We start from the raw sequence: 14,657 nt of genomic DNA on the forward strand, positions 1-14,657 counted from the left end.
ATACTGTAAGTGTTCAAACTACCAGTAATTTTCAACAATCCGGTCCAGTAAGGTGTTGCATTTGAGAGTGGCTTTTGCATTGATATTTATATCACAATTTGTACTATTCCTGTTTAAGTTTATCCAAAAAGAAAAAGGCCAGATATTCACTGATTCCAGCTTCTCCGATTTGATGATCTATTGCCTCTCTTTCTGTTTTATATCATTATAAATTTCATATCTTTTGTTTTGGACATGTGGTCAGACCAAGCAAGATATTTGAAGGTGTCCCACGATGTCTTCAAATTGCTTGAAGATGTCATTGTATTAGTCAGAAATAGAGCTGCAACGATTAATCAATTAGTTGTCAACTATCAAATTAATTGCCAACTATTTTGATAATCGATTACAGTAATTTTTTTTAGGAAAACAAGTCAAACATCTCTGATTCCAGCTTCTTAAATGTGAATATTTTCTGGTTTCTTTACTCCTCTATGACAGTAAACTGAATATCTTTGAGTTGTGGAGAAAATAAGACATTTGAGGATGTCATCTTGGGCTTTGGGGAATACTGCGCAAAACTTTTCACCATTTTCTGACATTTTATAGATCAAACAACTAATTGATTAATCGAGAAAATAATCAACAGATTGATAGGCAATGAAAATAATCAGTATTCACAGCCCTAGTCAGAAAAAAACAAGCAATTTTGAGACATGATGTTGGGGTTAGGAAACTTGTTAGGGATATTTTTCACTCTATTTTTGACATTTTATAGATCAAGAATTAATTGAAGAATCTATGAAAATAGTAAAATAATGTAAAGGAATCATTCTGAATATAGACTCTGTTATTGTCCTTCCCAGGGACACCATGTGGCGGGTGTTCACCGGGGCGCTGTCGGTGGAAGAGAAAGGCAGCCAGCTGCTGGCCGACCTGCGGGAGATTGAATCCTGGGTGTACCGGTTGCTTCGTTCACCGGTACCAGTGGCTGGTCAGAGGCGTGTGGATGTGGAGGTCCTGCCCCATGAACTCAAACGGGCTCTCACCTTTGCCCTGCCTGACAACTCTCGCTTCTCCATGGTCGACTTCCCCCTGCACCTGCCCTTAGAGCTGCTGGGGGTGGACGCCTGTCTTCAGGTCCTCAGCTGTGTCCTGCTAGAGCACAAGGTAAGGACGGGCACACTGACTGCCCTATATCAATCATTGCTCATGCCTGTCTCTTTGTTTTCATCTGTATTTTTAAAGACTACGAGGAGATGTGAGGTTGTCTTTTGTTGAAGACTGAACTGATTGTTTCAAGGAGAAAGGACAAGCAGAGCTATATTTAGTATGTTGTGATTAGTCAGTGGTTTCTTCTGGAGTGCAGCTGCGTGTTCAAAGACCTATTGAGAAATGCCCTGAGTGACCTTCATCAGACATTTTCTGTTGGATGTAGGCTCGCTGAAGCCATTTCACAGCAGAGTGGACAAAGCATGATGGGTAAAAAGACGACTGTGTGCACCGTATGACTGAAAGGAAAGACTCTCCTATCTTTAACACTAGAGGCATTAGTAGGGATGTAATAGAAATCCTTGTTTGGCTGGTGCTGGTATAGTGTTCTGTTGTTGCTATTGGTTTACCGTGACATTGATACACAGGCTCATTTACAACTAACCCAAATCAAACCGCAGCTTCAGTCACGCTGCTAAAAGCCCATACTGCTGGATAAATCCTGGACAATTTCTCTGCTTTTCTTTCTCAAATATAGAATTTATCTGGGCCACCTACCTAAATAGATGTTCCCTCACCCAAAAAGTGTTTTTTATTTACCCAGACGTCCGTGCAGAAATTCAGCTTAAAATACAGATTGATCGAAAAGTCTTCCTGAATGGGGTTGAACACCGCCAATATATTCTCCACCTGTATGAAACACTACCGTCTTGTAATCATCCATTTAGGCTTTTTGAAGATGAATTCAATACATCATTAAATTCAGTCAGGTTGAACTAAGTGCTGCCTGGAAGCTTTCTGTGTGACTTCCTTTCAAGCACTTTGTGCTGCCAAATGAATTTTCATAAAAGCTCAGTTTTTAATATTGCTGTTACGACTCCAAGGCCAAAATTGGGGTGTTCACACTGTTACATTGCAGATAAAAAGAGGAAATATTTAGAGATGAGACAAATAAGTGTGCGATAGAGCACCAGAGAAAGATGACTAGTTGTCTGTGTGTCTGTTTAGATATGACAGTATGAACCTAACCGGGCAGTGAACACCCATCACAAGTTTGTATTGACTTTAGGGCTGTCAAAGTTAATGTGATAGTATCACTTTAATGCTAGAGTGAAGATACTGGCATTATATGTAACTAGAAAACCTAAGGAATCCATTGGTACCAACCATGTCAGACTAGCTTGTCGCGAAGGAGGCTAAATAACGCTCCAAACTTAGGCCAAATTTTGGTGAGGAAAAACTGACATGACCATTTTCAAAGGGGTCCCTTGACCTCTGACATCAAGATATGTGAATGAAAATGGGTACTATGGGTACCCACAAGTCTCCCCTTTACAGACATGCCCACTTTATGATAATCACATGCAGTTTGGGGCAAGTCGTAGTCAAGTCAGCACACTGACACACTGACAGCTGTTGTTGCCCGTTGGGCTGCAGTTTGCCATGTCATGATTTGAGCACATTTTTAATGCAAAATTCAGTACCTGTGAGGGTTTCTGCACAATATTTGTCATTGTTTTGTGTTGTTGTGTAATTGATTTCCAATAATAAATATATACATACATTTGCATAAAGCAGCATATTTGCCAACTCCCATATTGATAAGAGTATTAAATACTTGACAAATCTCCCTTTTAAGGTACACTTTGAACCGATTAAAAAATGTGTGATAATTGCGATTAACCATTCAATCATGCGATTAAATATTTCAATCGATTCACTGCCCTGAATACCCACCACAAGTTTGTATTGAAGGAAAATAAAAGCTTGTGATGATTGCATATTTTTTCATGTTTCTTTTTTTCCTTAGGTCATTCTTCAATCCCGAGATTACAATGCTTTGTCTATGAGCGTCATGGCCTTTGTTGCTATGATCTACCCTCTGGAGTACATGTTCCCCGTCATCCCCTTACTGCCAACATGCATGGCCTCTGCTGAGCAGGTAAAACTTATCATTTCTTATAAATATATTTCAAGCAAGTGGGTGATCTCAAACATGCAGTTTTTAATTGCAAATGCTGTCCATTGTGGTAACATCATGTTGTGATGGACTGGTATGTTTTTCTCCTCCCCACAGCTCCTTCTTGCCCCCACTCCCTATATTATAGGTGTACCAGCCAGCTTCTTCCTCTACAAAGCTGATTTCAAAATGCCAGACGATTTGTGGCTTGTGGACCTTGACAGCAGCAAGGTCAGTGCATCAACATGGTGTTCTGCTTGTTTTGTCTGAATTCATGATGTCCAGATTAAGCTGACAAAGAGATCTATTATCAGTGGGGTTTTTATACTAGAGGAGGTTTTTTTTTACTAGAGAGGACTGGAGAGGGAAAAAAGGAGAAGAGAGGGCTCCGTCTTATCTCTTTAGAAACTAATGTTATATTATTTTGCGCTATGGCTGCTTCATATCCAGGTCAATTCACACACCTGTGAGTAAAGCATTTAAACAAGCAACTTTGCACTTACCTGATATTGTCAGCACAACGATTATAACAACAAGCACCGGGTAGATGTCAACAATGAAGCAAGCAATGCTGATCACAGATTCAGTATTATCATTCGCTAAAGGGAAAACAGTCCTGGAACTTCACGTGAGTGTCGCACAGTACAGACAGCAAACTATTGGCTATTGATCAACAGCGAATATTCAAAGCTTGGGGGTGGCTCTGCTGTAACCAGAGGAGCGCTTTAATCTCTCAATTAGTTGGCAGCACAGACTCGTGTAATTACAGGTGCTAAATTCGATATTCAGAGAATTAATATAGCATCAAACAACTGTTTGCTATGTAAAGATATAGAGGAGTAATGTCTTCCTGAGCAGAGAATGAAGAATGTTCATGTTCGTGCATGTGATCGTGCCCCACTGGCTAGCTCACAGCAGCTGTTCTGCACTGCTCTCATATGGCGATTACAGTTGATAACAGTGTGCCCACCCTCCGTTTCCCACTCAGGTAAACCCTGTTAGATCTATCAGCCCTTTCGCCATTGTTTGCGCTGCGCTGGCTCGCTGTCCCCATGTTGAGAGCCGTTGAGAGGCAATAGAAATGCTTCCAATCCTGTATTTAGCACCTTTAAAAGCCGCACAATTCCTCTGTCACACACTCAGAGCCTTCCCCCACACATGTTTTTTTGAACAAAATGTGTCATGATGAGTCCACGAGTGCTGTGTAAACGTACCCCAAAGTACAGAGATGGTAGGTATTCCACATGCACCGATTGTTTTCTTCTTCCTGGAGGCCGGCCTTATGCGCGAGGGCCACCATGACGTGCAAAAGCTGTCAATTTCTAGGACCGTTTTGACAGATTCCCTCAGAGATATTAATGTTACATATTATTTGGATAAGATTCCCTTAAAGAAAATGTATCTTATTTTATCATTGAAAATGTCATAACATTTAAGTAAATCAACACTGTTTGATAATACAACATTGTTATGATGCAAGTTAATTTATTATATTCAATAAAAGTGTATTTTTGTCAAACAACTGGTTTGTAGGCCAAACAGACATTTCCCCTGCTGATTATTGTGCAAAAATGTACTGTAGCTATGAGCCTCAAGAGCCCTACTAGTGCCGGCAGACATAGAAACCTCCCGGCAGGAGAGGGCACAAAAAATGTTTTGCGAAAATACAGTATCACCACCGCTGCTACAACTCCATCCTAGGGGAAACACTGTATTAGTTTAACAACTTTGTTTTTTCTTATCTAAATTTAGATTGTTGTTTTTTTTCGTCTGCAGGTTATAGCACCCACCAATGCAGAGCTTCTACCACCTCTTCCAGAGCCTGAAGCAAGCGAGCTTAAGAAACATCTGAAACAGGTACTGCATGATATTTGTGTGATTCCCCTTAAATTGTTATCAGTGTAATATTTTCTGATTAAGCTGCACTGTGGCAGCCAGGCCTCAGCCCAAAACCAGTGCGTCTACTGGCACATATGGAACCATATGACCCAATGTGCTGCTCTGGAGCTGACCGTGCTCCTGTGACTGTTAGCTGATTGCACTCTTATATAAATGTAAAACTTCTCTTTCAGCAGTGTGAAGAGTAGTGGCTTCCTTCTTCAACACAGTTGTATGTATTGTAGATGAGTGTGGGAGCATTTGAAATGGGGTTTGTAGTGCACTAACATAAACAAATGTTTTCTTTTTTCCTGTTTTCTTTGCATGCTCTAGCTCTTGGAGGTAAAATCAGATACTAGGACCCCGCTACCTAAGCAAAACCTTTAGTTATGCTGCTAGTAACTAACTTGCCCCTCTAACCCGATTATCTAACATAACATCAGAACCTGGTTCTGATTCATGGGAACACCTCACTTTTTCATACTTCCACACTGCGAGCAGCCCCAATCACACAAAGTCCCTTCTTACCAAATATGGAAACTACTGATATGACAAGTCTGGGTGCTTATTGAACAAGAAAAGTTAGCCATTGCTGAACTTTCAGCCGTCATTGGCTGTCGATCAGATTGCCACGCATCTTTGTTTTTCCAACGTGAACACTTCTGCAAAATTCGTTAGAAATTAATTGGAGTCATTTTAAGTTCACCAGTTTTCTTAAACTCCAATTTGAACGACTGCAGGAACAAATGTTTTTTGTCCACAGTAAGGCTCACAAATGGCAACAATGAATGAGACCTTTGTAATGATTTTCCACATTTTACAAAAGGAGACCAACATACTAAGATTGCACATTCACTTTTTAATCATACATTTAAATTACACAGGGACATCAATAGTCCATCACTTTTAACAATAATAATTTAGTTGTTTGAATGCTAAGTATTGATTTTTTTCCGGCAGCCAAATTCAAAGCTTCACAAGCTACAAAGTCAATACTTAATCTGCAGCTGTTTTATGTGTTAAAGGGATATTTTTTTTTTTTTTAAGTGGGGTTGTATGAGGTACTCATCCATAGTGAGGGAGTACCAGCACGGGAGCAAAGTAATGTACTGCTGTGGACGGGGCCGGCAGTAATTTTACCTTGCAGAACACAGGAGTTGCTGGTCTACCGCTGCTTTGATCGGTTAGTTTGTTCAGGTTTGTGTTACTTTGGTGTTTTAAAGGGATAGTTCGGATTCACCAAAGACCCCCTTTACATCTGGCATTAAAATGCATTTTGGGTGATCGAATTGCAATCGGATAGTGCTTGACCACATGACAGTACAGGTGTAAATGCACCCAAAACGCATTGAGGATGGATTGTGATCCAATCGGCCAAACCGCCTCCGGAGGTGGTCAGGGGGATGCATTGTGACCACATTGAACACAAGTGTAAATGCAAATGTGTTTTCAGTCCATATATAACAACTACGGGGACGGAAATACGTAATGCTAGGGATGTCCCGAGTACCATTTTTGGGCTCCAGAGCTTGAGTAGTAATCAACAGCAAATACTTGAAGTTTCGGCCGGGTGTGTGTGTCAGTGGGGGAAGGGCTCAACCTGCAGCGTGCTCTTCCGATCACTGGACCGTCGTGACCGGAGAGATCACTGCCACTGCTCTGTCTGTGCTTCCCGTCTGACCCTCCTGTCCTCCCGTGTGTGAGCGTAGACGTACCTCAGTCGCGTTAGCTGGCCTTCTCCCCCTTAACGGCAGTGCTAGAGGCTGATGTGTCCGTGCGTTACACACCACCTCTCCAGCAGTGCCCGTGCGTAGTGCAGCCTCCGGAGGCTTCCTCTCAGCCCTTTCAGGCAGAGCGATCTGATCTTAATCGGATCTAAACTGGAGACACATAAATACAACGTGTAAATGTAATCAGGTTAAATCATATCTAGATACAATCTGGATACGAGACGCATTTTAATGCCAGGTGTAAAAGGGTCAAAGTCACTCAGTAACACAAATAAACTAACCAATCGAGGCAGCGGTAAACCAGCAACTTAGACCAGCAACTTCCGTGGTCTGTGAGGCAAAATTACTGTTTTTGTGAATGGAGTCTGGTGGCTTGAAGAGATCATAGATAATGGCTTCAGTTCCCAGTTGGAAAGGGCTGTCTGACAGCAAGGTAAAGCAGTGAACATATTCTAAATATAGCATACACTTAAACTGATATTGATTTTTTTAGGTGGCTAAAATACGTTTTGCTGCTGCCCCTGTCCACAGCGGGTCATTGCTTTGCTCCTATACCCGTACTCATGTCTGTTTCTCTAAACTGGGGGGGTGCCGACCATCATCCACTGTAGGTATTACACTGACTATGGATAAGTACCTCAGACAATCCTACTTGAAAAAAATTCAAACTACATATGTATAACTTTTTATTTTATACCTTCAGTGAATACAACCAACATAGAACTTACCTCATATATTTCGTTCAAACTGTTTTTTGGTTATAATCCTTGCATACACGTATTTAATTTGATATGCCTTGAATCAGAGCCGGTTCGTTAGCAATGTGTGTGATTAGCAGCTCTTTCCCATGTGTGCGGATGTGTGACTGAGAGGCTGGTGTGTAGGCGTGTGCAAAGCCTCAGTTTAGCAGTTGTATATTTGGAAACAAGCATTCAACAATATTGGAAATCTGTGAATGGAGAAAATGTCACTGACGATGGTTTAACTGATTATCTGAGGACTGTGATGCCAAAGCAGAATGCTGCTGATGTGAGACTCACTGAAAATACTTGCACTTAACACCGAATAACAAAAATAAATTGGTCCTGACGAGAGACTAATTTATTTACTTTTACAAAAATGGTGGTTGTGTTATTTCAGCTCACCCGACATTTTTTTTTCAGAGCAGTTAGACGTTACTGTTAAGGCTTTTATTTTGCTTTATTGTGCAAGTATTTTATCTGTGTTTCTGAAAAGATCTGCTGTCTTTGTATCTGTCATCACCACTCCATTGTAACCACTGGTTTGTCCCAGTTGGTCACCATGGATGGCCTTCATGTGTGTTTTAGTGGCTGGATTCAGTAGGTGAAGTCTGGTTTTTGGTCACATTTGTGCTCGTCTGTGTGTCTCAATGTCTTTCATGTTCAGCATAGAAAAAACATCTATTCTTTCCTCATATTCCTCTTTCTCTCTCTTCACTCTCCCTCACTCTCTTGCTCTTACTGGCCGTCCATCACTTTCTCAAAACAAACACAAATGTATCTTTTCTCTTCTCCTTCCTTCAGTAAATTGTAGAATTGAAAATGGAAATGATGAAGCAGAATACATCTCTTTGCACAAACAAATCAAAACTAAAAAAAAATTTCATTAAAGGGGCTGGATGTAAGAATCAGAAATTGCTTTTTAACACCTGTGGTGTAAGTAAGTCAATGACAGTCAGCGTCCTGTTGCTCGCGCTTATGCTTGTGCTCGCAATACATAGACGCGAGCGAGCATCAGTCAAAACAGTGAGGTGACACACACGAGACTGAACGTTATTGACAGGCATCATGTATATTTCACATGCGTGGAAGTAATGTTAGCTCACCAAACGAAGGTCCCTCCTTGAATCGAAGGCCTTGCCGATGTTGATCCGGTTTTGCAAGACGGGCATCACTAGATATAACTTTGTTTTTTTTTGTGCTTCTGTGGAGTTTGTATTGGAGTCTGAGTTGTGGTGGGTGCTGGTCATTTGTTGGCCTTAGCAGACTCCATTTCTAACCAATCGTTAGCTATCATTGCACACCGTTAGCCCTGAAGCAGAGCTGAAGAGAGTAAAGGTACTTGTGAGTGTGCATGACGTCACATCCGTTGGATTTTCCTGGAACAAACGGCCTGCATTCTTCACATTAAAAGCAGTCTACAGGCTGAAAAAGGAAACCCAGAAAGTCGCGGAAGGCATATTTTATAGGTTAGGTTACAACTACGGTTGTCAATGTTAACACAATTATAACACGTTAAGGCAAATTTGTTTTAACGCCACTAATTTCCTAAACACATAAACGTATTTTGCGATTTTTAGGTTGTAGCGGGATCTCAAGCCTAAGGAATCCATTGGTACCAACCACGTCATGCTAGCTTGTCTTTAGGAGGCTAAATAACGCTCCAAACTTGTGCAAAATGTTGGCGAGGAAAAACTGGCATGGCCATTTTCAAAGCGGTCCCTTGACCTGAAAATGGGTTCTATGGGTACCCACGAGTCTCCCCTTTACAGACATGCCCACTTTATGATAATCACATGCAGTTTGGGGCAAGTCATAGTCAAGTCAACACACTGACACACTGACAGCTGTTGTTGGCTTGAGTTTGCCATGTTATGATTTGACTATATTTTTCTTATACTAAAAGCAGTACCTGTGAGGGTTTCTGGACAATATTTGTCATTGTTTTGTCTTAATAACAAATATATACATATATTTACATAAAGCAGCATATTTTCCCATTCCCATGTTGATAAGAGTATTAAATACTTGACAAAGTACATTTTGAACAGATAAAAAAATGTGTGATTAATTTGTGTTTTAATTGCGATTAACTATTGACAATCATGCGATTAATCATTATTCAATATTTTAATTGATTGACAGCCCTAGATACAACCTGTTCACACATTGGCAACAAAAAATGATTAAAAAACGTTTATACGTGTAAAAACTTACATTCAGTCCCTTTTAAGTTAGATCTATTTGACTCACATTTGGGATGCACCAAAATATACTTAATCGCCGTCAGCAAAAAAGCAGAGAAATAGGGAAGTACTGTTGAAAGGAGACAAAGAAAAGAAAGGGAAAGGGCCATGGATGTGACCCTTTCATCATGTGCTGTTCCAGTGTCAGTCACGAAGTTGTCATCCCAGGCCTTCATGTGATTCTCCTCGCATCTCTCTTATCCCCTTCCTAGTGTCTGGTTAGGTTGACCGTGATCACCCAAAAGCAGATCTTCTCCTCTGAAAATAAGGTTACTCATTTCTCCTCCTGTGGAATGTGTAATGCCCCTGCACGGATATATCTTCTCTCTCACATTATTTTGCTTGTCACTACTACTTGTCTCCTACTCTTCAAGACTTTAATAAAAATGCATAACAGTGTCACAGAATGTTGCGATAACCAGTTTTTTGATACACTGCTTAGCTCTGGCTTGAGCATGACTGAATGTGCGTGCATCTATCTTGGCATCAGTGAGTGTTCTCGTAACCAAAACAAGATATGATGAAGCTAATACTCTGACGAAGTTAACATCCATCCAGACCCGGCAACTAAATGTTCCATTATGCTAAGCTAAACATTGACACTTGAGTCTGCAGCAGTTCCCTCAAAGCAAACCATGCATAGTGACTTACTTCCCTTGTGCTTTTCCTCTCCAAAGTGACACACCCACCACAGGCATCAACATGAACAAAACTGATCCCTAAGCTGCTGTTTATAACACTAGTAAACCAAAATCATGAAGACAGTCAAAATGGGGGAAACCTGGGTTGGGACCATATACTGTATACATAGATAGACGATGCGTCTCTACTTCCTCCCACTGTATAAAAGTGAAGCCAAAATATCCGGGGGCTGCCATCTAGAGATTTTGATGTCATTTGAAGTCTTCACTAGTAGTGATTGGGGGGCTGGAGCTGCGGTATCAAGGTCCCGCCCACACACCCACCCAAGCCAATCACGAGCCGAGCAAGACTGCACCTTGCTAGCATGAGGCAGCTAGCTGCTACGTTAGCACCACGGTAGTTGTTTGGCTAGAAAGACAGAAAAACTAACCATAATATCTCTATAAATACATTTATGATGAAATTGACACATGTTCGCTCTATTACAGGACTGTTATTGTAACATCTCCTCTCTCATACAATGCCCGAGCCTCCGGCTGTGACTACTTCTCTCAGATCAGCTGTCGATCATGACGTCACACCCCCTTTTTATAGCATCAAATAACTAATTAAAACCAAAGTTATCAGAAAACTGAACACTTGAACATACATCAGCGTGATAAGAACTATATAAAATGACAGAAACCATCTTTGGGAAAAATTTATTTGACGTGTACTTTGACTTTTTAGTTTGGCCCATGTCCCATCCGCTAACATGGAGGAGGCAGGATTTATGACCTATACTGCAGCCAGCCACCAGGGGGGCGATCCAGATGTTTTGGCTTCACTTTTGGGGAGCTGTCATGTCGTCCATCTTTATATACAGTCTATGGTTGGAACCCTATAGTTCATCATCTCTTAGCTCACTTTAGCAAACGACTGGGCAGCAGCGATGCAGATTAATTTTATTGGATCATCCCATAAACCACATTTTCCATTTTTAAGTCCCCATTCAGTCACTTTGGCCCTAATTCTTTTCCCTCAGTAGAGAGGGCAAATATTTATATAATGTCCCATTAGGTGTAGAAATTGATATTATTAACTAAATGTTGATGCCAATCGTGGGAGTGGTCCATCACAGCGCTGTGCTTTTGTCTTCAGATCCACTGCTATGTTTTATAACTTGTGTCACTGTCACCTGTTGTAGGCCTTGGCCAGTATGAGCATGAACACCCAACCCATCCTGAACCTGGAGAAGTTCCAGGAAGGTCAGGAGATGCCCCTGCTCCCACCTGGACGAGATAAAGCCTCGCCGTCCTCCACAGAGTTTAACCCTCTGATTTACGGCAATGACGTTGATTCCGTGGATGTAGCCACCAGGCAAGCCGTGACTGTCTCTTTCCAGTGTCCATTTGTCATGGTTTTCCCTGTCCATTTAAGATGGGAGGAACTCTGAAAAGGGAAAAAATGACTTACGATTCTTATTTAGAGATACACTGACATAGAATTTCAGCGAAGATAACGGATAACTATCTGTTTGTTGTAGCCGATACTGATATGATAATTATAGCTGTCCTCGATCAAAGACATTTTTAGTCGACTAACACTCATACGATTTTGTCGACTAATTGATTAGTTGATTTAATCGACAGATCTGTAAAACTGAGTTTCTCCAAAAAGAATAACACAAAAGTACCACTTTAAATCTGGTGTTTACAAAAGATGTCACATTATTGGCTGAAATTCTATTATAAAAATAATAATATTATTTATCTGTTTATATTATATTGGCCACCAATATACCGTGAAATTGTAATTATATAGTGCATATTTATTTTATCAATCAAAAGAAATATCAAGCTAAACTAACTTTTCTTTTACAGGGTCGCCATGGTACGTTTCTTCAACTCCCCCAATGTTCTCCAGGGGTTCCAGATGCACACTCGCACCTTGCGCCTCTTCCCCCGGCCTGTGGTGGCTTTTCAGTGTACTTCTTTTCTGGCATCTCGGCCACGACGTTCCTGCTTTGCAGATAAACTTTCTCACACCCAGGCGGTGGAGTACTATGGAGAGTGGGCTCTCAATCCCACCAACCTCGCCTTTCAGAGGATACACAACAGTAAGGCTCATTTAAGATGATGGTAGTCTGTATCTTATTCAATATGCATTAAAGTACGTGTTTACAAACACTTTCTGTTTCAGATGTGTTTGACCCGTCCTTAATCGGAGACAAGCCTAAGTGGTATGCTCACCAGCTACAGCCAGTGCTCTACCGGGTGTACGATGGAAGCTCCCAGCTGGTTGAAACTATGGCTGGTCCTTTGGAGGATGAGGGCAACGAGTCTGACCCCACAGACAGGTAAGAAAGAGCAAGATCCTTTTCCACATAACAAGTCACTCTTTGCTAAGCCCCTCCCCCCTTGGTTACTGTTGCTAGGCCTGTCAAGCTTTCCCACCCGGCATGTCAATATGACATTGTCAACAATATCAGTGAGAGATATTCCACAGGAAATACTGGCAGATTTCTGTAATAATCATTGTGAAATATCAGAGAGAAGTAGACAGAAAGCATTGCAATATGCATTTGAGAACTACATTTACAATATGATTTGTCGGCGGAGTATTGTGAATGAAGAGGCCATTAAAAATGAGGGAAAAGCTCAACGATCCCAATGCAAGCGTCAGACACCCCACGTTTTAACAACTCACGTGAAGGACAAACATATATTTTATAGGAACAACAATGTTCCTGCACAACAGGATAAGTCAATGTATTGTCTTTTTTAAGATAATTTAATGTTTAGTTATGACTCCCTATAACTTTCATTATCTAATATAAAACTAAATTATCCTGCTTTTCAATTTGTTTAAAGCATGCCAGGATATTGCTCGCACATCGTGGGCTTCACCCATACACTGGCTCTCACAAATTAATAATAATTTATATTCAACCATCTTTGTTTTGCTAACTTGCTAAGCTAGCTAACGTTATTAGCATCTTACCTTGGAGCAAAGGAATGAGTTTTTGTTGTTCTTCGATGGGTTCAGCTGTGAATGAGGTCTTCCACACTGTTCAGCCCATGTCCGACATCGGTCCTCTCTTTCGTTTTGTGCTTCAGAAAAGCGAAAATTACTGCTCTAAACTTGCTAAACTGCTGTCGGATTTGCAGGTTCATACACACCGCTGATAACTTGACAGGCCTCCTGCGCCTAGTTACGGTTGCTAATGTAGCGAAGGGTCAATTCAATCTGTTTTAGTAAAGTTTATTTTATCATTTGCTGTAGGTAGTTTCAGTTAGGCAGCTCTTGATAATACTTTTTATATTTTGCAGTGGAAGTGACAGTGAGGCATGCGATGACTCCAGCTCGTCCTATTCCTCACTCGGAGACCTCGTGAGTGAGATGATCCAAGGCGACATCCAGGGAGACACACCAAGTAAGTTGTTGTTTAATTACTACGCATGATGTGGCTATTTGTCAAAAAAAGGTTCCTTCAAAATCAAAAAGCCACTGATGAACCATTTCAGTCGGGTGTACTCAGGCAAGAGAAGTCCAACGTGGAGGAAGGATTCACGTCTAGGTTGATTTAATTTCCAGTTCAAAAGCAAACAAACATTCAATATACTGCCTCTCTCTCGCTCCGGTAAACAAACATGTCCCTTCCTGGTGCATCACCTGACATGGACACACCTGCTACCTTTATCACAAGGGCTTGATCTGGGCTTAGTGCCTACAAAAAATAACAAACAAAGATAACAAATATTAATAATAATGAAATAGTCAAAGTAATGAAATGGCTCCTACACATACCATTTACCTTCCTTTTTAATATTTGACCTTGATGTCTTAGGCTTGGACCCGCCTACCCATGCTGCACTGGGAGACGCTAGTGAGGTTGAGTTTCAAGACCTCCATGACTTGAGGGACGGTCAGGGCTTGGACGGTCCACCGAGTGGGGACGGACCCGCCGAACCCTCTGATGGGCAACCACTTCGCTCAAGCTCCAGCACAACTGCGAGCTCAAGTCCCAGCACAGTCATCCAGGGAGTCAACCAAGTGTGTGATCTGTCTAGTTTGGAAATTGTATTTTTCTTTTCTTTACTTTTGTAGAAACTATATGGCTCGTATTTTGATGACTAATCAGGACAGGGCTTTAGTGAGTTACTTATTGTTTTTGTAGATGCAACTTTTAACATGAGCGGTCCATTTTTAAAGAATGAATATGGCCAAACGAGTAATACAGAATTGATCTCAACTGTATTAAAATGATGGGTAGGGGAACAAATATTTA

The 14,657-nt window shown here is 41.1% G+C and overlaps 1 protein-coding gene across 27 annotated transcripts in view; it reads left to right on the forward strand.

Annotated features, from left to right (window-relative positions):
• madd (MAP-kinase activating death domain) overlaps positions 1 to 14,657 on the forward strand; it is a 73,486-nt gene that overhangs the window by 19,534 nt on the left and 39,295 nt on the right. For 14 of the 27 annotated variants that reach the window (XM_037755454.1, XM_037755577.1, XM_037755587.1 and 11 more), the window contains exons 4-14: positions 846 to 1,149; positions 3,002 to 3,133; positions 3,269 to 3,382; positions 4,928 to 5,008; positions 5,363 to 5,371; positions 9,958 to 10,014; positions 11,574 to 11,746; positions 12,250 to 12,485; positions 12,569 to 12,725; positions 13,699 to 13,802; positions 14,217 to 14,422. In XM_037755454.1, coding sequence (XP_037611382.1) covers positions 846 to 1,149; positions 3,002 to 3,133; positions 3,269 to 3,382; positions 4,928 to 5,008; positions 5,363 to 5,371; positions 9,958 to 10,014; positions 11,574 to 11,746; positions 12,250 to 12,485; positions 12,569 to 12,725; positions 13,699 to 13,802; positions 14,217 to 14,422 — 1,573 coding nt within the window. The remainder of the gene's footprint in view (positions 1 to 845; positions 1,150 to 3,001; positions 3,134 to 3,268; positions 3,383 to 4,927; positions 5,009 to 5,362; positions 5,372 to 9,957; positions 10,015 to 11,573; positions 11,747 to 12,249; positions 12,486 to 12,568; positions 12,726 to 13,698; positions 13,803 to 14,216; positions 14,423 to 14,657) is intronic. The other 13 variants (XM_037755530.1, XM_037755558.1, XM_037755621.1 and 10 more) reach the window with 3 other exon arrangements.

Source organism: Sebastes umbrosus, chromosome 2, assembly GCF_015220745.1.
Source record: "Sebastes umbrosus isolate fSebUmb1 chromosome 2, fSebUmb1.pri, whole genome shotgun sequence".
NCBI classification, from domain to species: domain Eukaryota; kingdom Metazoa; phylum Chordata; class Actinopteri; order Perciformes; family Sebastidae; genus Sebastes; species Sebastes umbrosus.